Source organism: Gadus macrocephalus, chromosome 11 (assembly GCF_031168955.1).
Source record: "Gadus macrocephalus chromosome 11, ASM3116895v1".
Lineage (NCBI taxonomy): Eukaryota > Metazoa > Chordata > Actinopteri > Gadiformes > Gadidae > Gadus > Gadus macrocephalus.
Window position 1 is genome coordinate 9379664 of NC_082392.1, and position 26893 is coordinate 9406556.

General features: G+C 47.5%; 2 protein-coding genes across 4 annotated transcripts in view; both read left to right on the top strand.

Moving 5' to 3' along the window:
• erfl3 (Ets2 repressor factor like 3) overlaps nucleotides 1-12418 on the top strand; it is a 48095-nt gene extending 35677 nt beyond the window's left edge. Inside the window, exons 3-5 of the mRNA XM_060064118.1 lie at nucleotides 3898-4013; nucleotides 4435-5618; nucleotides 6713-12418. Coding sequence (XP_059920101.1) covers nucleotides 3898-4013; nucleotides 4435-5618; nucleotides 6713-7555 — 2143 coding nt within the window. The 3' untranslated portion in view covers nucleotides 7556-12418. The remainder of the gene's footprint in view (nucleotides 1-3897; nucleotides 4014-4434; nucleotides 5619-6712) is intronic.
• An 8313-nt stretch (nucleotides 12419-20731) lies between these two features.
• cicb (capicua transcriptional repressor b) overlaps nucleotides 20732-26893 on the top strand; it is a 42028-nt gene continuing 35866 nt past the window's right edge. For 2 of the 3 annotated variants that reach the window (XM_060064121.1, XM_060064122.1), the window contains exon 1: nucleotides 20733-20971. The gene's annotated coding sequence lies outside the window, so the exon portion shown is untranslated. Of the gene's footprint in view, nucleotides 20972-26893 lie in introns of all 3 variants that reach the window. The other variant, XM_060064124.1, reaches the window with a different exon arrangement.

Genomic DNA, 26893 nt, shown 5'->3' on the forward strand with positions numbered 1-26893 from the left:
ACCTCTGCTCACTGCCATCATTTACTGTCTTTGCCTCTTGATTGATCCGGTTATTTCGAGGCAGCAGAAGAAATGTAGACACCGCTAATTGATTTTCTCATAAATCATGAATTTTGAATAGCTGTGATCCACTATGGTAGTGGAGTCCTCGTAACTATGAGCAACATGCATTTTATGTAGCACTCTCTGAAGATCTATTACATTTTGAATTACCATTACATTTCTTACATTTTTTTGAAGAACGCTGAATCCCTATACATTTCCTTCTCCGTGTCTCCCACCTTCTCGCTCTTCCCCTCTCCTACTCTATCTCTCTTTATCCCTGTTTATTTCCACAACCAACAGGCTGTTTCCCTGAGCTGGTCTGACTAATGTGGGCCACATTGTGTCTGTGTATTGGCAGACGTAATCCTGTCCTAAAAATCATGTATCCAAAACACTCAGTGGACTTAACAAACCTCTACACTCTCTCAGAAAGCTCTCTTTTAATCTGTCCTCGTATTGTTCAATCCAAAGCCTTATTTTAACTGTAGGGTTGACATAAGTGTGTGCCTGTGTGTGTGCCTTTCAAAATGAGAAGAATCGAAGTGATTGTGTGCAAGAATGTGTGTAGCAAAGTTAAGGTTACAATCACACTGCGTGTGTGATTGTGTGTGTGTGTGATTGCGTGTGTGTGTGTGCTTTTGTGTGTGTAAGAGGCGTCTGTGTGTAAGGCATGTGCGATGGGCAGCTAAACACAGACACTCAAAGAATCTCTTTCTTCTCGTTTGAAGTGAGTTCAAATGCTCTTCAAAGACTGGCTGTCTGTATGACGGCACAGAGAGAGAGGGGGAGAGGTACTCAGAACAGAGGGGCTGTGTGTGCGTGTGTGTGTGCGTGTGTGTGTGCCCGTGAGTGTGTGTGTGTGCCCGTGAGTGTGTCGGGGGATCTTGGTCATGTGCCTTAAACACAACTTATGTCTCGTACAGCGTGCATTCAGTGTGTCGGTTGCTAGACACAGCTGAGCTCTTCTGCACTGCCAAGCAAGCAAACGCCAACCTTTAGCTTGGCGCACTTCCTGTTAACCCTGACAGCTCTGAACTTTCGTTCCCTGGGCTAATGATACTGGTTACTATGCTGGCTTTAATATTGGACCATAAATGCATGTCTGCAGACATTTCTGCAGACACAACCATCCCTCAAATCAGTAGTACTTAACATTGTCGGATGGAGATGAACAGTGAGATCCTTTGGACTCCATTGACTCGTGTGCTGGGGGACCCGGAGGTAGTTATTCTGTCAAATCCAACTCATTGGAATCCAAACAGCTGTGGGGATTTCGCCTGAGTCCAAAATGACCACATTTACTTTGACACATAAACATACTAATTATGGTTGACAATGACATTAGCCATTTGTGGACTTGATGTGTTAAGAAGACACTTGGTAGAAGACTCTGGCTGTTTGTGTAATATCGCGTATCTCTTCCCGGACATGCCGTGTGTCAGCTACAGCCAGGGAGCTGTAGGTAGCAGGGTGATGTCCACGCCACGCTATTAGACACAGTTATGTTCTGCTTCACCGAGGAAACCTACTTGTCCTCTTCCTCTTCCTCCAACCCAGCACATTGCTGCTGCTCCCTTCACAGCAGAAATGACATGCTGCTTTGTGCCTGGCACAAACAATGTTTTCAGCAGGCCTGTCCTGTCTCTCTCCCCTCATCCCCACTCCCTACCTCTCTCTCTCACTCACTCACTCACTCACTCACTCACACACACACACACACACACACACACACACACACACACACACACACACACACACACACACACACACACACACACACACACACACACACACACACACACACACACACACAGGGGCATATAACAGCGCCCAGGGGAAGAGGGGAGGAGGGAATAAGTGAGTAGCAGAAGGAGGAGTGCACAGAGTGATGGGGTGAGTGATGGGGTGAGTGATGGGGTGAGTGATGGGGTGAGGATGGGAGAGAGACGGGGGAGAGGGATATCCCAGGGATGAGGTAAAAGGGGTAATGTGTTGGGGTGGGGTGGTGGGGGGGGGCGGGGGGGGATGAAGTGAATGGAAAGGCGTCCGTGCCTGGCGATGACAAAGAACCAAACGCGTCTAAAAGGCATATTACCCAACCTACCTTCACCCCTTCCTAACCTGGACACCGACCAGCCTCCACCCATCGCGCGCCCCACCCAGATAACTACCACACAGGCAGTGATCGGCCCCTGAGTTTGGCGGTACTGCAGGGCCCAGGGCCCGTATCACGACTAGAGCTCACGTGTCAGCACTTCATGGGCCCCCCGGCGGCCAGGGAACCATGTCTGTCTGTAAGCCAGAGACACACTGTCTCACACAACACAAGTGCAGTGGAGGAGACGATGCCTGTGTGTGTGTGTGTGTGTGTGTGTGCGTGTTTGTGTGTGCGTGTTTGTGTGTGTGTGTTTGTGTGTGTGTTGGATTCTTTCTCTCTCTTTTTTTTCAGGTCAAAATGGATGTTGAAGTCTGTTGCTCTCTCTCCCGCCCTCGCTCTAGCTCTCTCTCAGAGCGTGTGAGGGTCAGCAGCCAGGGAGCCAGAGGTTATATAAATGCGATGCCGAAGCGGGGAAGAAAGCAGAAAGACATTACGTAAAGAGCTGGAGCAGGACAAAGGTTAATAGAGGAAGAGAGCAAGGGGGCGAGAGAGAAGGAAACCGAGAGAGAGAGAGAGAGAAAGAATAGCCATTATATAAAGGGATAAAGCCTGGGGAGAATTATTGGTAGCTCTGAGTTAGTATTACATAAAGGGATGGGTCCATCTCTGAATGAATGAATGAATAACACAATTTGGCTCTGTATTTGTGTTTATTTATGCTTAATGTCTCACCCTGCCTTAGGTTTCTTAAGGGTTTTCTTGGATCTAGTCATAGGTATATTTCTGAAGCCACACACCTTGGGTCTAACACAGCGAGCCTCAGATTAGCCTGATGCTGCTTCACACCACATCAGCCCGTCTCTGATCTCTTGTGTTGGCTGCTGATGGCTCCACACCACGTCATCCGTTTGGCTCCCATTTAATCCACTTCCTCTTTTAATTAAACTCACCCCACACATCTCTTCCCACTCTCTCTTGCTCTCTCACTCTCTTTCCATGTCGCCCTCTCTCTCTTTCCGTCTCTCGTTCTCTCCTCCACTCTTGTTCTCATTAGGAAATTAAAAATAAAAAATCTGATTAAATACCCCTCTGAGATTTTTAGGGGGAAGTTGGCCTTAACTTGTATCTTAAGGGTCACGAAACGATTTTTTATTAGGTAGTAGATGATCCAAAATATTTCCATCTCTCTTCCTCTCAACAATTACATTTACGCGGTCGGTGTAAATAGGGTTAAAAGGTTTATTTTTCACCTTGTTATGGGTAGAATGGTAAACTGCTTACAGTGTTTCGACAAACTCAACTATACATACCAATACCGCCATAGAGGTGGTTTTGAAGCAACTGAAATATTGACACGAACCAAATGTGCTTTTTCTGTGATGGGACCAATACCATGTTCCTATTTTTTGTGATCGGTCTCTTCAAAATCCTTGGCTTTATTGGAACAGGAAATGTACCTTTACATTGCCAAAGCCCGTAGAAAGTTACAAAATTGCAAATAGTCAATAAGACACACAACAGCAGTCGTTTTCAGGGAGATGTTCATAACTAAGACTATGGATGTAGAGAAATGACAAGCAAGCATAAACATTGTAGTAAAGACGACATCTAAATCTCTCTCTTTCTCTTCTCTCTTCTCTTCTCCCTTCTCCTCTGTCCTCTCTCCTATATGTTCTGTGAAAAGTCGCTTCCAGGCATTCGTTTGTGTGTAAATGGTTTTTGGTCTTATGCTCGTTTGCCTTCTCCCCCGACAGGTACTACTACAACAAGCGCATCCTGCACAAGACCAAGGGCAAGCGCTTCACCTACAAGTTCAACTTCAACAAGCTGGTCCTGGTCAACTACCCCTTCATCGACGTGGGCTCCGGTGGTAAGGACGGCGCCCAGCCTGTCTGTGTCTGTGTTGTGTGTGCGTCTGCCCCGTGCGCAGGCTACGCCTAATCCGACAATACGATGGCTAGATTACATAGAATTACACGCAAGACGAGGAAGAAGACAATATATATTATCGGTCACCATCCACACAACCTATCCCTCTTTTGACTCACTTTTTCTCAATTCAATTAAACAGACAAAAAAATCATGGGCTTGGGAAACACACGTTTGCATCGCCAAAGCCCCTAGAAAGTCAAATAAGATACAAAAATGCAAATAGTGTGCGTTTTCAGAGAGATGTTCTGCACTGGTTTTTACTAGGCTATAGATGTACAGAAATGGCAAGCAAGGGTCAACATCGTAGTAAACTCTCTCTCTCTCTTTCTCTCCCTCCCTCCCTCCCCCTCCCTCTCCAGGCAGCGCCGTCCCCCAGAGCGCCCCGCCCGTGCCCACCAGCGGCAGCTCCCACTTCCGCTTCCCCTCCACGCCCAGCGAGGTGCTGTCGCCCAATGAGGAGCTGCGCAGCCCTGGGGGCGTGTTCGGGGCGGTAGCGCGCCGCATGGGCCGCGGCTCCGTCAGCGACTGCAGCGACGGCACCTCCGTCAACTCGGAGATCGAGGAGGGCAACGGGGGCGTGGCCGAGGAGCGCGGCGGGGAGAGGGGCCTGAGCGGGGGAGGGGGCGGAGGAGTGGGGTTCAGGGGCCTGATCCACCCGCGCCTCTCCCACGAGTCCCTCCTCCGCATGTACGGAGCGGGGAACCCCGCCGGCCACCACGGCTCCCGGGGCCCGCACAGGGGCCACCAGGAGCCCATCTCCCCCTTCCCCGTGTCGCCGCTGCCGGGGCCCGGGGGCTCCGGCCTGCTGGCCCCGCCCCTCTCCCCGGCGCTCTCCATGACCCCCTCCTCCCACCTGCCCTACACCCCCTCCCCCACCCTGTCGCCCATGCTGGGCTCCCACTTCTCCTTCAACCCCGAGGACATGAAGCGCTACCTGCAGGCCCACACCCAGTCGGTGTACAACTACCACCTGAGCCCCCGCGCCTTCCTGCACTACCCCAACATCGTCATCCCCCAGCCCCACCGGCCCAGCGTGGACAAGGCCGCCGAGAGGGAGAGGGAGAGGGAGAGGGGGGGAGGACTGGGCGAGAGGGGCGAGCGAGCAGCCGCATTGGCCGGAGGCGAGAGGGAGCGAGAGAGGGAGCGAGACAGAGAGCGCCACCCGCAGCACCCGTCTCTGGCGCACGTGGCCCTCCATCACCACCACCACCACCCCCACCATCACCCGCCGCACTCGGCCCACCCGCACCCCCACCCGCACTCCCACCCCACGCACCACCCGCTGCACCTGGGGGAGGAGGCGGCGCACATGTCCCCCTTCAAGTTCAAGCTGCAGCCGCCGCCGCTGGGCCGCAAGCAGCGCGGGGACGGCCAGGGGTCCGGCCGGCAGGGCTCCATGTCCTCCGCCTCCGGGACCTCCACGTCGGGCATGGGCTCCTCGCTGTCCTTCGGCAGCGACCTCAGCTCGGCCGGCGGCTCGGGCCTCGTGTCCAACTCCTCGTCCACGCAGTCGCTCAACAGCGCCGGGCTGCCCAAGATCAAGGTGAGGGGGGCACTGAACGTAGGGGGGCAGGGGGTAGAGCCTCTACTGCTCTGTGGTAGAGGCTCTACTGCTCTGTGGTAGAGGCTCTACTGCTCTCTGGTATAGCCTCTACTGCTGGGCTCTGTGGTAGAGCCTCTACCGCTCTGTGGTAGAGCCTCTACCGCTCTGTGGTAGAGCCTCTACCACTCTGTGGTAGAGCCTCTACCGCTCTGTGGTAGAGGCTCTACTGCTCTCTGGTAGAGCCTCTACTGCTGGGCTCTGTGGTAGAGCCTCTACCGCTCTGTGGTAGAGCCTCTACCGCTCTTTAATAGAGCCTCTACTGCTCTGTGGTAGAGCCTATACTGCTCTGTGGTAGAGCCTATACTGCTCTGTAATAGAGCCTCTACTGCTCTGTAATAGAGCCTCTACTGCTCTGTAATAGAGCCTCTACTGCTCTGTGGTAGAGCCTCTACTGCTCTGTGGTAGAGCCTCTACTGCTCTGTGGTAGAGCCTCTACTGCTCTGTAATAGAGCCTCTACCGCTCTGTGGTAGAGCCTCTACTGCTCTGTGGTAGAGCCTCTACTGCTCTGTAATAGAGCCTCTACCGCTCTGTGGTAGAGCCTCTACTGCTCTGTAATAGAGCCTTTACTGCTCTGTGGTAGAGCCTCTACTGCTCTGTGGTAGAGCCTCTACTGCTCTGTAATAGAGCCTCTACCGCTCTGTGGTAGAGCCTCTACTGCTCTGTGGTAGAGCCTCTACTGCTCTGTGGTAGAGGCTCTACTGCTCTGTGGTAGAGCCTCTACTGCCAGGCTCTGTGGTAGAGCCATAAGCCCAGTGCAAACCAATGCACATTTTCCCCCATGTTTTCGGTGCGGTTCCCGCCCCCAGGATAAATGCTATAAGAACACGTAGTGCAAATGGTGTTATTTTTCTAGCTTGATGAGGGACATTTAAATACATAACTTAGTGTTATGGCCCAGCCTTGTGCTTTAGGCTCTAAGACGGAGTGGTAATGAGAAAAACAACAGCCTGACTGGCAGTGCCGCAGTTCGACCTAAGACTGACGCTAACTTTCTCTGTTTCCTCTCCTTCTGTCTGCCTCCCCCTCCCTCCAGGTGGAGCCCATCTCAGACATCGAGTCAGAGGAGGAGGTGGAGGTGACAGACATCAGCGAGGAGGACCCCGACGAGGACTATGAGCTCTTCTCCGCCCGCAATGTCCGGGGCGGCCCCGCCCACCAGCACCCCCACCGCCTCAACCACACCCACCCCCACCTCGCCAACGGCAGTGCCCTGCACCACCACCACGGCAGCCACAACAACCACCACCCACACCACCCCCACCTCCAGCACAACCACCACCACGGGTACCAGCCCCACCAGCAGCACCACCCCCTCCCCCACCACCCCCTCCCCCACCACCCCCTCCCCCACCACCACCACCACCCCGACGACGACCTGGACGAGGACGTGTTCAAGGCGCCGGCCCCGCCCCCGCCCGGCCTCTCGCCCTTCGCCGTGTCGCCGCACCGCGCGCCCGCCCCCTTCACCCCCAGCGCCATCGCCCCCGTCACGGCGGCGGCCATCAAGAGCGAGCCGGCCGATTCCCCGCCGCCCACCCAGTGCATCCCGCTGAAGCTGCGCTTCAAGCGGCGCTGGAGCGAGGACCAGCGCATGGAGACCTCGTCCCAAGAGGAGTCGGACGACAAGAAGGTGCGCGCCGAGCAGGAGAGGCAGCGGAACGGCGCCCGGTTGGATACCAAGGAGGAGGAGGACAGCGGCCGGAGGCGGAGGGAAGGAGGAGGAGGAGGAGGAGGGGGGGAGGACGCAGACAGCCCGCCCCCCCTGGTGTACGAGCGGTCTCTGGCCCCGCCCCCGCTGCTGGCGTCCCACCGGAGGGTGAGCGCCGAACTGCACCGTGCCACGGCCCAGCTCTCCCTGGAGAACAAGACCTGCTGATGGGACACACACACACACACACACACACACACACACACACACACACACACACACACACACACACACACACACACAGCCCCAACACTAATGTCCCGGGACCACTGCTGAACCCCTGAGACTCCTTCACACACACGCACACTCCTCACACACCGACCGGCTAAGCAGGGCTCTCCTCCCCTCCTGGACTAGTAACCCTCCCCCCTGCCCACCCCCCCCCCCACCCCCCCCCCTCCTCCGGCCAGTGCATCTACAAACAAAAAAACAAATGTCTAAGTCCCGCCCACTCCAGCACCTCTCCTGCCTTGCAGACCCCGTCATTGGTGGGGCTCACCTATCAGTCTCTCCTCATGGGACCTGCTGCTCAGTCTCTGTAGAGACGACAGGGTTTTGATCAAAGTGCCTGTATCTAAAACACATGATGATGAAGTGATGACCAAGAGTGGAGTTACGTGGGAGGGGTGATTGTCTGTCACCACGTAAGCCTCCTTGGACAAACGGAGGGGGGGGGGGCGGGGGCTGTTTTGCTTAGAACAACTGACAAGACCCACTCCACTCAGGGAAGCCAATCGCAGCTCACTTACTGGATGGACACGCCCCCACAGCGCCCAACCAGTGGCCAGGGAATGGAACTTGAGACCGTACCGTTAAGAGAAGAAAAAATATTATTCTGCTCTTGGACCCCCTCCCCACGCACATACACACAGAAACACACACACACACTTTTCTAATACTCACACTCTCCAGCGAAATGCTTTCATTGAGTTTTTTAGACCTACTGTCTGTTACACTCCTATCCACCCCCCTGCTTCTGCTTGTCCTGGACCAGCCCTGGACACACTTGGACTCGGACAGATACCCCCCACCCCCACCCCTCTCTCTGAGAGATGCATGGAACGGGCCAGAGATACGGAGACCACGCAAGGCAGGAGGAAAGGGAGTTTGTTGCGTAGAGTGCTTCTGTTGGGACCACCAGGTAGGGGCAAGTGGAAGAGGGAGGAGGAAGGCTCTCTCTTGGGGGAGGGAGGGAGGGTGGTTTGAGTGTCCGCCAATGACTACTAGTGTAGTAGCCTAACATAGCTTGCATGCTTACCATGTGTTTCACTGTGAGTTCCCCAGGGGCAAGGGAAGCTCAGTGCGCCTGCTTTCTGCGGTTTTAACAATCATGCTCATGATGTTAACTAAACCAGCAAACCTATGCGCACCAACACACTAACACACGAGACACACTCACACACCTACAACACTGCCTTTAGCTTATTTACTTTGGTTACCTCTCGCTCTCCTCCCTCCTCTCTCTATCGGCTCTCTTCTCTCTCTCCTGCTCTCTCTCGGAGACCCTCTGTTTGGTCCTGAGACCGGAGATAGAAAGAGAGTGGAGGGAGAGACCTGAGACCACCTGCCTGTAAAGCAGAGGTTTCCAAGCTGCGGGTCGACAGCCACTGCTGGCTCGTGGGATGATGCATTTTCTCAATGTCCTCTCCAAATGTCTTATCAGTTATCCATCCATCGGTACGTAGGCCTAGCCTGGCACCGCCCACCTACCTACTTCCGCTCAATTTTCATTTCACTTCAGTACTAGGTCTGGGTCTGCTTCATATGCATGGGTTCCTTGGAAGCCAGATTTTTGGCGGTCCAATCAGCGAACAGAGGGAGTGGCTGAGAACGATGACGTTGAGGTCGCGCGCCAGTTTCAGTTGTAGTCAGAGGAAGACCAGGAAGACAATGGAGAAGGATACGAGAGAAGCTATTCGGTCTGTTGTGGGATCGCTGCCGAATATCAATCAATTAAAGCCGGAGCAAGAACTAGCTTTGCTGAGTTTTTGTTGGTGGCCATGATGTTGTTGGTGGCCACGATGGTTCGGGAAAAGTTTGATTTTCCAGCTGGCTCCGTTAGTGGTGAAGGAGCCGGTCCCGTCGCATGACATACGTCACGACCAAACGCTATGCGATTGGTTATGGCAGATCCAGAGTGGCACTGGGCAGATCCAATCATTTTAAAACTTCCAACAGACACCCGCCTCCAAGTGAGTGAACGTTTGTCAATTGAGCAGTTCCAGACCTTCTGTGCAAAAATGAAATGAAGTACGATGGTCTGGTAGGACCAGGCTAACGTAGGCCATCAGAGAGAATCAAATACACCCCAGGACCCTCTCGGACACACACAAACACACATGCACACACACATTGCCTCTCAATGCCTTGTTTTTATAGCATGTACAAAGTCCAAACTGAGCTCTAACACACATACGTACAAACTATATCTTTATATATTCTATATGAAATTATTATGAAACTGAGATTTTAAAGAACCATAGCATTTTAATGATATGACTGATTCAGGATTCTTTTTGTAAGTGGGGTTGTTTTGATTGGCCATAAGCGATGTGTATATAATTCTTCTTGGGTAACCAGGTGACCAAGGACAGTGGGGGGGGGGGGGGGGGGGGGGGGGGGGGTTGTTATCATAACAGGGAAGGGTGCGGGTGGATCGTGGTTTCCTCCTACTTTTATTTAAATAGGAAATAAGCCAGAAAAAAAGCACAGTTTAGTCAAAGACAAGAATAAGACCAGTAACAGGGGAAACAATTGAGAAAGCACACGGGAGGTTTTTGTGCGATGATAATCATTCAAACGTGTGTTGTTCACGATGTGACCACGCACATCCATTCAGGGGCCAGCCCCCCCGCTAGCCTCCAGCCCATGTGTACGGATCAGCGTCAGCCCAGGGTATCTCATGCTATTTGTGAAGTGGAAACCCTGTCCTTTATCTTAGGCCAGTTATCCTAAGGCCCAGGTACACCAGCCCGCCCCGGTCTAGGCTGCGAGCCAGCCAAGAAGGGGGCGATAAGGGGTTAATCATTACTGTACGATAACCTGGAAAAGCTGCAAGAACCACATGTGAGGCCTGACCTGAAACGCTCTTCCCTCAAGCTATGCACGCTCACACACCCACATGCGTATGCACACACACACACTCGCACATGCGCACGCTCACACGTATACACACATTTGTTGCCATATAGTCTAATACACAAATTAGACACACACATTCCACACATGCTGATTGTTACTCTACCCCTACATGCACACACATCAGCATGTACACACCCACACATATGACTACAGACATGCACACACACACCACACAGTCATGGAAACGGTCAAATTCACAAATTCAGCATACGAATTATACGTGTACTCATCGTGACTTCACCCCTAAACACGCACATGCACACGCGCGCAGACACACATTCAGAGTCCAACAGACACAAATACAACACACACATTCCGCACATGCTCAATGTGGCTACACACTCAAACTCACGCACACACACACATCCACAGTCATATAGATACACCTCTCAAATCCACACATTCCACACATGCCCGTTGTGACACCACCCCTGGAGTATCCATGTCCCAGAGAAGTGTATGTCACTGGGGACCTGTAGATCCTGGGTGGAGGGGGTACTGGGTCCACTGATCAACAGCAGCGAGCGGTTGTGTGGGAGGGGGCAGGGGAGACCTCCAGGCTCCATGATATGTGGCGTCGCTGATCGAATTCCCCTCATCACTCACATCCAAGTAGTCCGGGGCGGGTTGGAGCATGTCAGAGCATGCACACCCAGACACATTAACACACACACACACACACACACACACACACACACGCGTACACGACCTCACTCCCTCACCACTAACAATCCCCATGTTTGTAACTCTACTGACAGCTGCCTTATTACAAGTCTTTATATCTAAGCAACAGATCAGGCAGCCCTCTTGCCTGCTCTGCATTCTTTCAATATCTCTCCCTCTCTTTCTCTCTCTCACACTCTCTCCGGCTCTGTATTTTTCTGTTCGGAATCTCCTCTCCCCCTCTCTCTCTCTGTCTGTCTCTCGCTCGCCCTTTCTTGCTATTGGTTTGTCTATCTCGTTGCAGACTGTGGTGTGATCTGACGGCACAAGACACGAGTACGACGAGACCCGTTTGAATGGGCATTTCTCTCTCTGTCTCTCTCTCTCCAGCTCTCTCTCTGTGGGCCTGCTCCTGGCCTTCTGCAGTTTAAAATCACCCGTGGGCAAAGTGGCGCAAAACATGGCATTTCTCGCTAACAAGTCATTTTTAAACAAACAAAAGAAGAAAATTATCTCCCGTATTATTTCTCGGATGTCAATATTGCTGTTGATTATTGTTGTTATTATTATTATTGTTGTTGTTCTGGATTATTTACCTCCTCCCGCTGCATTGTTATTCCTTGGCCCGGTAAGCTGTTTATGTTGTGTGCATCACGATGGACGATGTGGACCCATCCCCGCCTTCCCGCCCCAGCTTTTTGACCCCCGCCAGCCTCCTTCCCTCTGTCTTTGTAGTAAATTCTCCAAGTGTAAGATAAGTGAAACATGTGTAAAAAATGAACATAAACCTGATATTGTGAGACGTGATGGGGGGAGTTTGAGCGCGGAGGACGCAGCATATCGCTGAGGGGCAGAGGGGAATAGGTTTATCTTTTTTTCGTCATCGTATTGTAATTATTTTTTATTTTATAATATTCTCTCTTGCTCACTCTTGTACATTAGTTTTTTTTTAATTTAGCGAGGAGTTTTATTGTTTTAAAAGAAGAGAAGGATGTTTATTGTTTTCCGTTTTAAGGTCTGTCGTTCCCTCTCTCTGTCATCCCTCTCTCCTCTCTCGTCACCCCAATGCAGTTACGTAACAGGGATGGACAGACAGGAGCTAATACCATGATGTAACATTGAATTTCTCTTCTTTCGTTCTTTCGTGTTCATTATTTTGTTTTGTTGTTTTTTCAAAACTTGTAATTAAGATGTAATCAGGGTTAATTAAAACTGGTTAAAACCCAATGGCTGTTTGTTTGCTTTGACCCTTGTCTGTTGAAACACTCCTTAGCATTAGCAGACAATTGAATTGAGAATATGTATTACCTTGATATTTTAATGTGATGAACCTTTCAGCCAGTCTATCATAAAGAGAGTTAAAATAATTTTAACCAATAGGATCAGTCCATTTAGTAGTCTTAAAGCTCACACCAAAAAGGTAAGGGTACTGGGTTATACCTCTGATTTCCCTAACCTGTAGGCATTCTTGAGCAAGATGCCCAACAACTTTAACTACTCCTTAATGACATGTATAAAACCCTCCGCTTTAAATACTGAACCGCAACATAGGACTAGGATGTCAAGAGTTTACACATAAGAGATCTCTGACAACACCTCTACTCTGACTACATCCTGTAGTCATTTCAACATGAGCCTTCTTAATACGCTTGCCCAAACAACGTTTATGTCTTGAAAGACAAACTAGTACACACACACACACATGGTGGAAGTGATCAGTGAGAATGTGCCGCAAAGTGCACACAGAGGACAAGCACTTAGTCCGCTTGCTGCTGCCCGCTCTTCCACATAATGCTCACGGCTGTTCTTTCAAGAGCACTTCCAGGCATTGGCAGATGAATTGTTGTAAGGTTTTTACACTGCATTAAAAAACTGCAGACAAATTGAGCAATAATAAAAAATAATCTGTTGATTATTTATGGGAAGCCAAAAATCGCTGTGTATTTTTGTTTGTGTTTTGCTCATGTTCTTTTATGACAGCAATGCATCCGGTACTATACCTTCATCGCAAATTTGTGTGTCCTATTCTTCGCTTGCTTTTGTGTATGTGTGTGTGTGTAAGTGCAAAAGTGCTTGCATGCTTTTGTGTATGTGTGTGCAAAAGTGCTTGCGTGCTTTTGTATGTTTGTTTGTGAGTGTGTGGGTGTGTGTGTGTGTGTGTGGAAAGGTGCTTGCGTGCTTTTGTGTAAGTCTATGTGTGTGTGCAAAAGTGCTTGCGTGCTTTTGTGTATGTTTGTGTGTGCAAATGTGCTTTTCCGTGCTTTTTGTGTGTGTGTGTGTGTGTGTGTGTGTGTGTGTTAGACACCCTTTAGTCCCCCGCTTCCAAGGGGCCCGGTGGTTGGGTTCTGGTGAAAGGAGAGGAGAGGGGCAGGAGAGAAGAAAGACCCCGGACACCACTGCCCTTACATCCCACCTCCACCCATGGTGCCGCGTGGCTTCTTTCGGAGAAATCAGACGCAGTCACCGCTGTATGCTTTGATTCCACCCAGCACCACAAATGTTTGCACCAAGTGCATAACGAAACCAAGAACTAAACAACCTTAAGTGTGCTTGAATAAACGTCATGCTGTGTGTGAAAGTTTGAAAAGTCAAGCAGGCCTATACTGTGAAATAGCATCGCTTTTTTTTTTTTTACCTGTCGTAGCCACATCCTCTACTCTACACAGAACTGCCTGTGGTAAACACAGCCTACAGAGGAATCAGGTAGTCATAACCGCATCACACACACACACACACACACACACACACACACACACACACACACACACACACACACACACACACACACACACACACAACCCATACACAAACATACACTCCTTGTTATTTTCTTTTCATTATTTATTTCCTATTTCATTGGTAGGCCTACATGTAGCTTCCAGATTAAAGTAGCTAACTTGTGTTGGCGGTCGGTCACTAAATGCCTAGGCCTTTATGACAAGCCATTCTAATGTTGAAACTTTAAACCCCCAGCAAGTACATTTAAAGGAACTAAAACAGCTGTATTGGTGGCTTTTTAATTTGAGTTTTTCTTTGTCATTTAACCAGATTGTGAGGCATATTCATATTTTTGTTTATCAAATAAATATTTGAATGTAAAGGCCTACTTAACAGTCCAATTCAAATCGTTTTCAGTAACTTAAATTATTTTAGCCTTAGGCTAGGCTATTATTAAAACTATTGATGCCTTTTTGAATAATATATTTGCTTTAGTTTTCTAGTAGTCTTATTCATTGTGACCAAAACCACTGAAATAGTTAACAGCATGAAATTTTGATCAGTAGCCTATCCTACATATTATCAGTGTTTTTAAATATGATAACTCATGTTGAAGTCTCTCAGCCTGCTTGCATAGGCGACGTCTACATATTTAAAACATGTTTTAAAGCGTACATTCATGTATTTAGCGGTGTACCGTCATTTTACACTCGATGGCTCCTCCCGCTGTTTGGAGAGTGTACTGCGTGTAAATGTAATCGTTGATCTCTGTGATTGCTTTAGATCCAGTTATCATCAAAAGGACTTCACATTTCTCACATTGGTTCCCCTTTGTACATAACATCGTCCTGCCCCTGGATTTATTCCAATCACAGCCCGAAAATTTGAATCTAAGGTTTGGAGCCACTTGAGTTTACCAGCCACACATCATGAACCCATGCTTACCACCCCACAGCCTATTGAGAAGTGAGGTAATGATCCTTAATGGGTCTTATCACCATAGGGGCCATGCTGGGGGGAAATGATGCGTTTAGAACGGAGATGGCCGATAGGTGAATAAGTCCCATATAGCAGCTGACTGGTGTAGTGTTACCGTTTGAAGCCACATAATGCATCCAGCACACAGTGGCTGCCATGAGCCCCTTATATGAGTTGGGAGGCAGTTGGCCTCCAGGCATAATTATCCGTTGTAACTGTCCTGGTCATGTGCTCCTCCTATCAGATTGTTTCTAGCTCCTTCCTATCAATGTGGAACCGAGCGTCAGCGATCAATTATGAATATTCAGCTTTTTTGATGGCAACTATTGTCAGATGAGTTCCCTGAAAAGAGCTGAGCAAGCGACACTGATTGTTAAATCGCTAGTGTTGATTTTCCCCTTCAGCAACAGCATATCAGTGTATTTTGCTGCTATGTCAAACCTTGTAGATATAAAATGGATCCAATATGTCTTGTGGGAAATTTAGCAAGTTTGGACTGTGTGTGTGTGTGTGTGTGTGTGTGTGTGTGTGTGTGTGTGTGTGTGTGTGTGTGTGTGTGTGTGTGTGTGTGTGTGTGTGTGTGTGTGTGTGTGTGTGTGTGTGTGTGTGTGTGTGTGTGTGTGTGTGTGTGTGTGTGTGTGTGTGTGTGTGTGTGTGTGTGTGTGTGTGTGTTCTCTTTACAGTTCGCACAGCCATTTTAATTCATGTCAAACCCACACGCACACACATGTATAAACACTCTCACATACACACGTGTAACCAAACACGTGCAAGTCTAGGACACCTGGAGAAGGTTCCGCCGTCCTCCCATTGAAGACGTAACTAAATCAATATTCAACCGTTTATCTTCGTTCCAACCATTTTACAAATCTACACAAAAATGTACACACTTCAATAATATCTAAACGGAATTTCGATATCATTTAAACTTTCTTCAGAATCACAGTTTTGGTTTCATACTGGCTTTGTTTTCAGTTGGTCTCATTGATTTACGTTGACGCTGGAGCGTGAGGACTTTCAGGAGTGTTGCCAGATTGGGCGGTTTTTCTCGCAGGATTGGGCAATTTATGGAGGACGTTCTGGCAGTGTTGCCAGATTGGGCGGTTTTTCCCGCTCTATTTGGCTACTTTTAATCAAGCACCGGCTCGCTATTCTCTTAAAGGTCCCATGACATGCTATTTTATGTATTCTTTAATATAGGTATTAGTGGGCAACTAACACATTAATCAAAGACGTTCCCGAAATTCAGCCGTGGTGCAGAGTTACAGCCACTCCGAGCCAGTCGCACATTGAGCTTCCCCCAAATGCGCTGTTTTGGTGTCTGTAGCTATAATGCAAATGAGGAGGAGCGAGGCGGGTCATGGAGGAGGGTGGGGGTGTGGCCCTGAGCAGCTTGCAGCCACGGTACCATGCGCTCTGTTTACAGTGGATGTATCGCAATGGCGAGGCGCACACAGCCTTTAGCCGTGTTCTGTAAATATTCTAGAACACACGGGAGTCCTGGAGCTCTACATCTAAATATTATCATATAGCCTACATCGATATCTATATCATATAATATATATTATAACGGCCAAAAGCTGTGTGAGCCGATATTATGAATCTCAAACGACCGCGTTGGGTTCTCCGACGTTCCTGGTTCTTCAACGTCCTCATCAATGTGAAGTAGACTGAACCGCAACAAGGAGGAGAAAGGGATCGTTGCCGGGCAGCGCTTAGGCACCTCCGCCTCCGGCGGTGGTCCCTCAGCGGGTCTCAAGCTGGAGACATTAGCCGCCAACAATCCCTTTCTCCTCCATGTCGTGGTCGTGGCCAGGCAGAGTAAGGGGAGGAGCTGAGATTCCTGATGACGTCATGAATACAGGGGTGGGCAGCTGAAAGGAGTCGTAGTGAAACAAATCTTGTTTCAGCCCGGCATCCGAGAGGGCTCTTTTTGGAAGGATGTCCATATCTAACAGCAGTGGCGTCCCTAGACTGTTTCATTCGGGGCTAAAGCCCCGGATATTAATTAGCCCTGAATGTTATAAAAAATATATATATATCAACTTGCTGTTTTTTTTTTGTTTGTTTTTTGCTTGCTTTACACTAAAAACAAACATGGGGATTTCAGGGGCATCTCAAAATAAAGTAGCTTAGTCCTTCTAAATAGTCCTTCTGGCAAGAGAATTAACGGATTAAAAACATAGCCAGACTGTTTACCACCTCAAGTGAATGAACCTATGCTATCCCCAGTCATATATATATATATATATAATATATATATAGGTAAGGTTTGTCTCACTTGTATTAATTTTTCTCTGAAATAACTTGAATGGAACTTTAGATGTCTAGGGATAAGCAGCACAGAAGTCAGGTAGCTATTTAAAGCTATATTAAACTGCGTATTTTGTGTATTTAGATAAAGCATTATGAATAATGTGAATGCGCAATAAAGCATACAATAAATTTGCCACGCGCTACGCACACATTTTCCCTTTCCCTCTGGGCTAAGCCCTGGATATTTCAAAAACCTAGAAACGCCCGTGTCTAACAGAGATGAAACCACATAAATAACATGGGAAGAACGAGAAAGTTTCACAAAGTTTAACATGGCAGTACGATGAGCGATTAGGGTTATTGCCAATGTTCAACATTAATTCTGCTAGTAAGGTTACAAGTCTGCTGAATCCATAGGAGTGAAACGTGATTTTATAAAGGTGTCTCTACAAACATTCATATTTTCACATATTTTCATCTTTCATAAAATAGATGTGGGAGATTCATCATTCATAAAATAGATGTGGAAGCTGAAAGATTGTAATAAACAGAAACAATATATAATTTATCCAATGTGCATTTGCATTGTAATCTAATAAAAAGACTGAGGAACCTAGGGAAGTTATTATTCACCTTTTTTGGTTATACTAAGCTACGATGGATAAAGCTACGCACACGTAACAGTAGTGGAACCCGTTCAGCTCATACGATTCAATAGCAGAGAAGTGAGGTTGAAAAGTGAACTATCTAAAAACTAACTGACTTGTTACCTCTCAGTGTTCTGGGGCCAACAGGATCCCGACAAAGCCCTGTGTCATCCAAAGGCTGATGGGCCCGGGGTCCACTGTCCGGGCCCCAGGGGTCAGGAGGCCAGGGGTTGGGGGTCAGGGTTATACTACTGTGTGTCTGCACCCACAGAGAAGCGTGGGTAGAGACATTCCAGAGGGTCATTTAGTGCTCAGCTCAGGTCAAAGGTGTTCTGCTAAGAAATCCTCAGAGATACTGCTTGTGATTGTCACGGTTTGTTTAGTTTCATTAATCTCGCCCCATACAAACATACACATAATCAATATAATTTAAGTTTTCCTTTGAGTTTCTGATAAAGCTTCCGTTTATTCTGGTTATCTCCAACAGTCTGTTATCTAGCTGACTGACAGCTGAAGCCAGTGGTGTGTGTGTCGTGTATGTATGTGTGTGTGTGTGTGTGTGTGTGTGGGGGGGGGGGGAATCTGTGTGTGGTCATGTTTGCATGTGTGTGCATGCTTGTAGCCTGCAAGTGTATGAGTGATTGTGTTTGTGTGTTTGTGTGTTTGTGTGTTTGTGTGTCTGTCTGTCTGTCTGTCTGTCTGTCTGTCTGTCTGTCTGTCTGTCTGTCTGTCTGTCTGTCTGTCTGTCTGTCTGTCTGTCTGTCTGTCTGTCTGTCTGTCTGTCTGTGTGTGTGTGTGTGTGTGTGTGTGTGTGTGTGTGTGTGTGTGTGTGTGTGTGTGTGTGTGTGTGCATGGCTGTGTGTGTCTCTGTGCCTGTGGAGGGGGCGTTTTTGGCGTTTGATTGACACACCAGTGATGAATACACAGAGAGGGGGGGGAAGGGTGAGGGTCGTAGGTCAGGGTCCCACAGTGAAGGAGGGGGGTGGGGGCCTTGTTAACGAGGAGGGAGGGGTGGAAGGTATAGCAGTGTCCTCTCAGCTTCATCGCTCATATATTGATTCATACACAAAGGAAAGCATTATCATTGCTATTACATGTATTACATTTCAATGGGAGTGTTCATGCAGCTACTTCAATGGAAATTCTGCACTCATCCTGTGGATTGATATCTGGTCACGTCTTGGGGGTCCAATAACAACATGTATTGATCCGTTTCATTGTTATCCTGCTCGCCCAATAACCTTAATTGTCCTGACAACATCCAAACTAAGCATCCAAATGCATTTTTGATAAGCTGAAAACGTCTAAACTGCAGGTGTGACAGACTACCGCTAGATGTCGCCCTACTTCAGCGTTTAGCCAGCACTGTTGTCACGTTCTCACTTCCTCAAACACAAGTCCGCGGACACGCTCAAGCACACGCATAACACACGCACGCTATAAACACACACACACACACACACACACACACACACACACACACACACACACACACACACACACACACACACACACACACACACACACACACACACACACACACACACACACACCGTTATATTGTTAAACGTACTCTCTTCGTTGAACTAACCCTACAATTGTAATGAATGTGTGACCTTTTTCCATTTGCCAATGCTTCAGTGAAACTGTGTATGTATGTTCAGAATCCCATGCGGAGAAAGGCTGCAACGACGGGAATGTACGCCTGTCTGCAGTCTGGCCTCTACTACAACAGAGTAGGCTAGTGGATTGCGTAATGTTATCTACACTGGAACTGGTGTGCACGAGCGTTTCGTTCCCAATGTCAAACAGCAAGCATAGCGTAAAACTTTAAAAGGCGCATTATACAATAACATTATGTACATCTCGACGGTGATCTCATTCGACTCTGGTAGCCTAGTCTACACTGAGCAGTCGGGTGTGCCTTAGTAGAACCCCTTTGACAGACATGCACAATGAATGCCATTGTACGCTTCTCTTACTATGCCTCACACGGTGCATGGCACGCACAGTTTTCCCAAACTACATGCAGTTGCATTATATGCTTGGGGTTAGCCGAGTTTACCAACCACGCCACGCCTCCTTGGTCCAGCTGGTGGCAACACTCTCGGTGACATCATCACTGTGTTCAGTTATTGGTTTAAGGGCAGTTCACACCTGCCCAATCGACTATCAGCAAAGTGACGTCAGCCAACACACTCCGTTCGGTTTCTATTGAGTGGGCGGAGCAGTGCAATTACTGACGTCAGAGCAGGCAAAATACAGGGCTACTATTGGTTAAAAGCCTCGAAGTTAGAGTCTGTTGCTGAGAGAGAAAAAAGAGGGAGAGAGACAACAGTTGCAAGGGAGATATATCCCACGGTTGCAGCCTGGAGATGTCCACTATACCTCAGACAGACCTGTCACAAAACCTCTTGTTGTTTAATCAGAATTCTCTGTCGGCCATGCGGCTTCTTGTGGTCACCCTAAATGTTTTCCTTAATTTAAGTGGTTGCATTATTCTTCGTATTTTTCACACCCTATAGGTAAGAATAACTTAAGAATGTAATTTGCCATTTAAACTTTGGTTGTATTCTTATGTCTGTACGGGGAGAGCGATGTATGACCGCCGTTTGCCCAGGGAAGGCACTTGTCCTGTCAATTATGGTAAACATACACTTTTTACGAAAGGAGGGGGACTGGTGTGTTTCTATTGGCTCTCCTTGGCTGTTCCCTCCCTTCAACCCGCCCACATACTGTTCCTATGGTTCCCAAGGCCCTGATTGGGTACTGTAAAGTATGGGACAGAGCACCGGTATCGCCAAGCATTCTTATACCATTGGCTGAGCCGTCCCGTCAATCAACTGGGCTTTGACAGCTTTCCACGCCCTTTAGCCTCTAACTTCAACGCTGATAAGCTACTGTACCTGTCACCAACCTCTGATTGGTCAGTTCACCCAGCTGTTAGTGGTTCATTCACCATTTTGTGACTGTAGTGGAAATGAGACTGATAGTTTTTTTTATCCGTGTTTGAGTTGCTGTGGGAAAAAGACATGTTTGGCGGAGGAAAAGTAGTGTAAGTTTGTATCCCACAGATGTCGCCGACCGCAAGTGGATGTCGTTCGGAATTGGTGCGAGTCTTCCCCATCTGCATAATCGGAGCATAAATCTTTCTCATCCGAAGTAAAAACGTCCATTGTGGGTAAGTTGAAACAAAGTTAGCAAGGCTATAAAGCTCAGTCGACGTGGATTGTATTGACCAGAGAGAAGCTAACGTTGGACTGGACGGTTTTCCAATGGGCGGCAGCATAGTGTGCAAAAGAAAAGCAGTGACATGGCTCGGTGAGGAAGAGACGAGAAAGGCGAGGAGAGGGGTGGGAGTGCAAAGCTGAAAACTTTGTCCAATGTTTTTACTGCAGTCTAATGGGCGTGCAAGAACACTTGGGATCGAGTTGGTCATGAACACAACAGCCTTGTTGTTATGTAACAATTGTCCTCAGCATAAGTTTACGAGTTTTCCCAGAAAAGGGCTCCCTTAACAAGCGACCCATTGTAAAAGCGTCGGTCTTTTCCCCAGCATCAGTCTGTTTATTAACATGTTACAATCGTACATAGTACATAAAACGCATCGGTCAAATTAGACGCAACACGAGAACATTTCGCCGCATTTCCTTGTGGAAGGGCTGCTGTCGGCGATGTCACTACGGTGTTTGTCTGCCAACGTTGCGTACTACGATTACTACAAGCGCCGCTACTACCAATACTAACACCGTAGTGCATAGTAGAGCGAACCACTCCGATGGACGCACAGCTTCTGCGTTGTTCCACTTTAATATATTTACAGGGTCCAAAGACCCCCGTTTAAGCGACATGTTCTGCAGCGGGTTCCACACGATTTAAATCGACATTGTATTACATTTACACGCCGACATCCATCTCACGCAGAAGGACATTTTAGGTCCATATCTAATATGAAACATCACTCGACACAGGTTGTTTGCTTGTTTGTTTTATTCGCTGTCCGTGATCATGGCAGACCGAGCGAGTGGCGCGAGTCAGATCATTTGACATTGTGTGTTTGGAGCCTCTCGTGCTCCGCTCAGCGCGAGCAGCGGACGGCCAGAAAGACCGGGAAACGCAGCAGCGCATTCCTCGCTTTCTCGGCTTTCCCCCCCATCTCGACTACACTCCACTTTTCTTGATCTAGAAAATAGCACGCAACGAATGCATTTTTTTCCTTCTCTTGACATTTTTAACTGAACAGTTTCAAACACTTTATTTTAATCCATATTCTGTTTAATTTCTTAGACCCATAGTCACACACATACAATTTGTGTTATATCGTTTGACAGCCATTCTGGGCAAATGCACGTCTATTGTAGTCTTACACAGATGCAGTAAAATGCATGTATCACGTCTGTTCACTTGTCTCCGCATCATTGTCTTTTTTAGGCAAAGAGAGTACTTGGGTGATACAGGGCACTGGCCCTCTGAAAGATGCTGTCCATTCATGTGGCGTGTATTGGCATCCCTGCCATTCTGCCCCTGTCCCTAACATGGAGCAGTCACCTCTAATCTATATGCCTTGGACCCACTCATCGATAAGGGCCAGGATACACAAATCACAAGCCTACATTTTTATTTTCTACCAACATACCGTACAACATACGGACCGAGAGGCCAGGCAGCTGTCCATATCCATAAAATATCACCACAGATGCAGAGAGTGCGAACCAAACCTTACACACACACACTCACACACACACACTCACATACACACACTCACATACGTGCACACACACACACACACACACACACACACACACACACACACACACACACACACACACACACACACACACACACACACACACACACACACACACACACACACACACACACACACTCAAACATACGTTCACACAACACACTCAAGACACACGCAAGCCTCAAGACAGTTTATTTTTGTTGTGTTGTCGCAGGATGCACAGTCTCATCCGTATACCAGTGTTTTTGAATCCAGAGAATTAATTAATGACTGTGTGTTTGTATCCTGGTCGCCACGGTTTAGTCTGTCACTCCAGCGCTGCTTTAGTTAGGCTCTGTCTTACCTGGCCGTCGAGTGATCTCTCCATCCAGCACCCTCCCTTTATAGCCCCTGTTCCCCTTCTAACACACACGCACGCACACACACACACACACACACACACACACACACACACACACACACACACACACACACACACACACACACACACACACACACACACACATTCGAGCAGTGTTGATCACATCTCCTTCACATAGGGTTACATATCACACACACAGTGAATTATAAATGCAGCTACAGACGCTCCTGCTCACCCGCTGTGCCACGGTTGTTGCGACTGAGGCACAGGCTGTGTGTGTGTGTGTTTTCCCCCACAACGCGTGTGTATAAACTGGCATCGGGGTGGTGGTTGTATCAGGGTTGCATAGTGTGATAATAAATCGCAGTGTAATAGGAAACAAGAGTGCACTAAGGCACTGGGAGACGGCTTCCTGAAGCACTAATGTTCAAACCAGCTTTCCTCACGCCCATCTCCTGTGTGTGCATGCATCGTGTCTGTTTGCGTGTGTCATAAGTGTGTGTGTTTTGGGCATGTGTGTCCTGAGTGTCGGTGTTGACCGTGTGTGTGTGTGTTTGGCATGTGTGTGTCATGCATGTGTGGGTGTGTGTGTGTTTGATGGGAATGTGTGTGCTGATGGCAGCCACCATACTTTTGATGTGACATCACCTTAGATTTCCTCCATTCTGAGACCGAATGGTTTTACAGTGAGAGCAATGGTCCTATGACAGTCCGTGTTTAAGAGGCAGTGGTCGTGGTTTTATTTGTTTTTCTGTAGGTATCGGTTCGTACCACAGCACCACAAGCTGAACCACTAGACCAGACCTAATGCACGGGCTGCATAGCATAACATATTAATGTAGTAATTACAGATGAGCACGATATAGACTTGTCATCACAAAAGCTGGGCTGATGGCTTTTTAGCGAAATTGTAGGTATTTATTATAATTAGTGTGTTAGTGTTGATGTCATGTAAATATACGTCTAAACGTGAGGGGCATCAGGGGAACATAAGGGGGTTGTTGTGTCAGTATAGAGTCAAATGTAAGACATGTCCCTGCATGTCCTGACATGTTCTTATGGGCTATGTACATGCTCTGATACACTTGTGAGGGAAACTGGTCTTCAGAATGGCACAGTGATATCACAGGTCGTTATCACAGTATCTGTGATCACTGTAATGCTGTATCCATATCGAGAAGCCTGAACACACATGCACAAGCAAACGCGAAAACTGTAGTTACACAACAACGTGCACGTGCGACATTACAAGGCAAGACGAGAATTTAACAATGTGTGGATAAGTAAACTGGCAATTCCAAAGAGAGCATTTTGTGTGTGTGTGTGTGTGTGTGTGTGTGTGTGTGTGTGTGTGTGTGTGTGTGTGTGTGTGTGTGTGTGTGTGTGTGTGTGTGTCTGTGTCTGTGTGTGGGGGAGAAGTGTGTGAGTGTGTGTGTCTGTGTGTTTGAGTGTGTCTGTGTGTGTGTGTTTGTCTTACCATACAGAGTTAAATTACTGTTGAATGACTTGTAATGTATGTTTATTACACCTAACAGACTTGTATTTTTGGAGAAGCTGGGCCTAGCCGTGTAGGAACTATATGATTGCCCATTAACAAGCTTCAAGTTGGATTTACCCAGAGGTCACTATTACAGCAAAACTACCGACTATTTATTCAACTTGGACCAGAGTAAACCTTGCTTGGGATTCTCTCTTTTTTTCCCCTGATATTGAACCAGTGTGAAAAATATCAGGGTTGTAGACAGTATAATCCAGAAAAAATTGATTCTGGTGTGTATTCTGGTTGTTCAGTTAAAATATATTTAGGTCTTCACAAAACACAGTTGTGCCGGTTGTTAAGGTAAGCAGCCCCATTGTCGTTTGAGTGGTACGTAAAACACAGATTTAACAAAGTCATATTACTATTACAGCATTGTATGAAATAATACAATGTAGTTTATGTGGGAGCTAATGTTTTATAAGTATAAATGTCCCCCTTTAAATTAATAAATTATTTAAATTATGACTGAGACACAAAGGCTCTCCATTGACCTCATAAAAATGTGTTTATAAAAAAATTAAAAAATGTAATCTGCGTGAGTGTAACCTCAGATTTGTGCCCAGGATGCACGTTGTCCATTTTATTACCTTGAAAAGTTCAGAATGACTAATTACTAACTCAGAATCACATGGAATAAACACACAAATACACACACAGCCACTAAGGTACACAAACACATAGACTTGCACGCAACCAAAAACAAACACATCCTGTCTGCTTATCAGTACTCGCCAAGGGTATTTTGGGTAGTCATAAGCACGACCAAACACATATTTTCAGGCTGACATCAGATCCTAGCTAGTCAGCCAGGGAAACCATTAACCAACCAACAAGAGCATCAGCCAGTTAAGCTAGTCTGGCAGCCATTCAACCAGTCATTCAGTCAACCCTAAAGCACAGACATATTAGGCTTTTATTGCTCTATTTTTTCTATTTTTTACTCTGTTGATCTGTAATGGGGAACAGGCCTGTGTTAGAGAACACATTCTGGCCTGCTGGGCCGACTGCCTATTGAGAACATGGTAAATGGGAGGATTTTCACATATATATATATATATATATATATATATATATATATATATATATATATCCTTCCACAGCCAGAATCAAAGGTTATATGTAAGATATTACACAAATATACAGAATTTACATTTTTTTTAATACATTGGAGTGGGCGACGAGAGCTAGACCTATCAGCCTGTAAGTCCCATTACACACTTACGTTAAACACCTTCCTGTACCTCATACACTACACCCCAGGGTGCCCAGCATGCACAGGGGACAGGCCACACGAGGAGCTCAGCCGCTGAGTGGGAGAGTCATCCACCTGGGAGTTGATTAGTTATGCTGGAATATCAATCTCATACCACAGGAAGTAGGATCTGATTTGTTAGATAGTTTTCGTCAATTAAATAGTTATATAGTCATAGTCAACCTGTAGTTCACAAGGGACACTGGGAAACTTTCCCACTTTCCCAGACGGGATGTGTGCGCTTTTGCCACTACTTGCGTGAGCATCTGTGTGTGTTTACCTTTTTGCATAAATTTAGACATTGCTGTCATAATGGTTAGCAATGTTTGCAGGTTTTCTATGTAAAGTACAAGCAGGCAGGTTACCAACATCAGTGTTGTGTGTCCGTGTGCTTGCTATCCTTTTGAGTCATTTTCTCTGGCATCGGTGGATGTGCCGGATCATTTTATTTTCTCTCGCTAATCACGGCACGACAAATATAAAAAAAGTTTCCTTTGGGCACAATATATGTCTTTATCTGCCAGAAGGGAAACACAGAAAAAAAAGAAAAAAAAGACGCTGCTGAAGAGGCCGAGACAGAGACAGAGAGGGAGATAGACGGTGTGAAAACAGCCATGGAAATTCCCAGTAACTACACGCATAATCTGTTTTATACAAACAGCTGGTCCATCTTGCTGTTCTCAGAGCTCTCTCTCTGTCTGTCTCTGTCTCTCTTTCTCTTTCTGTCTGACCCTCTGTCTCTGTCTCTCGCTCTCTCTCTCTCTCTCTCTTGCTCTCTCTCTCTCTATGCTCTCATATTGCTACAATGTAGGGTGACCTTAAACCAATCACCTCCAGCCTTTTTCTACTTGATGGGAGCTTAAGAGAGAATTGGAAGAATTAGATCAAAAAGAGATAAGAGTTTCTGTAAGGCAAATGTTTGATGAGGAGTGACCTTGACAATGTTTCTCCCTTCATGATTGGCTTACTTTTGTGTTTTCTAAACATTACGCTGTTGAGAAAATAATTGTGTGGACTACAGACACAAAACACACAAACGCACAAACCCACACAAGCACACACACACACACACAGACACACAGACACACACACACACACACACACACACACACACACACACACACACACACACACACACACACACACACATAAACACACACACACACACACACACACACACACACACACACACACACACACACA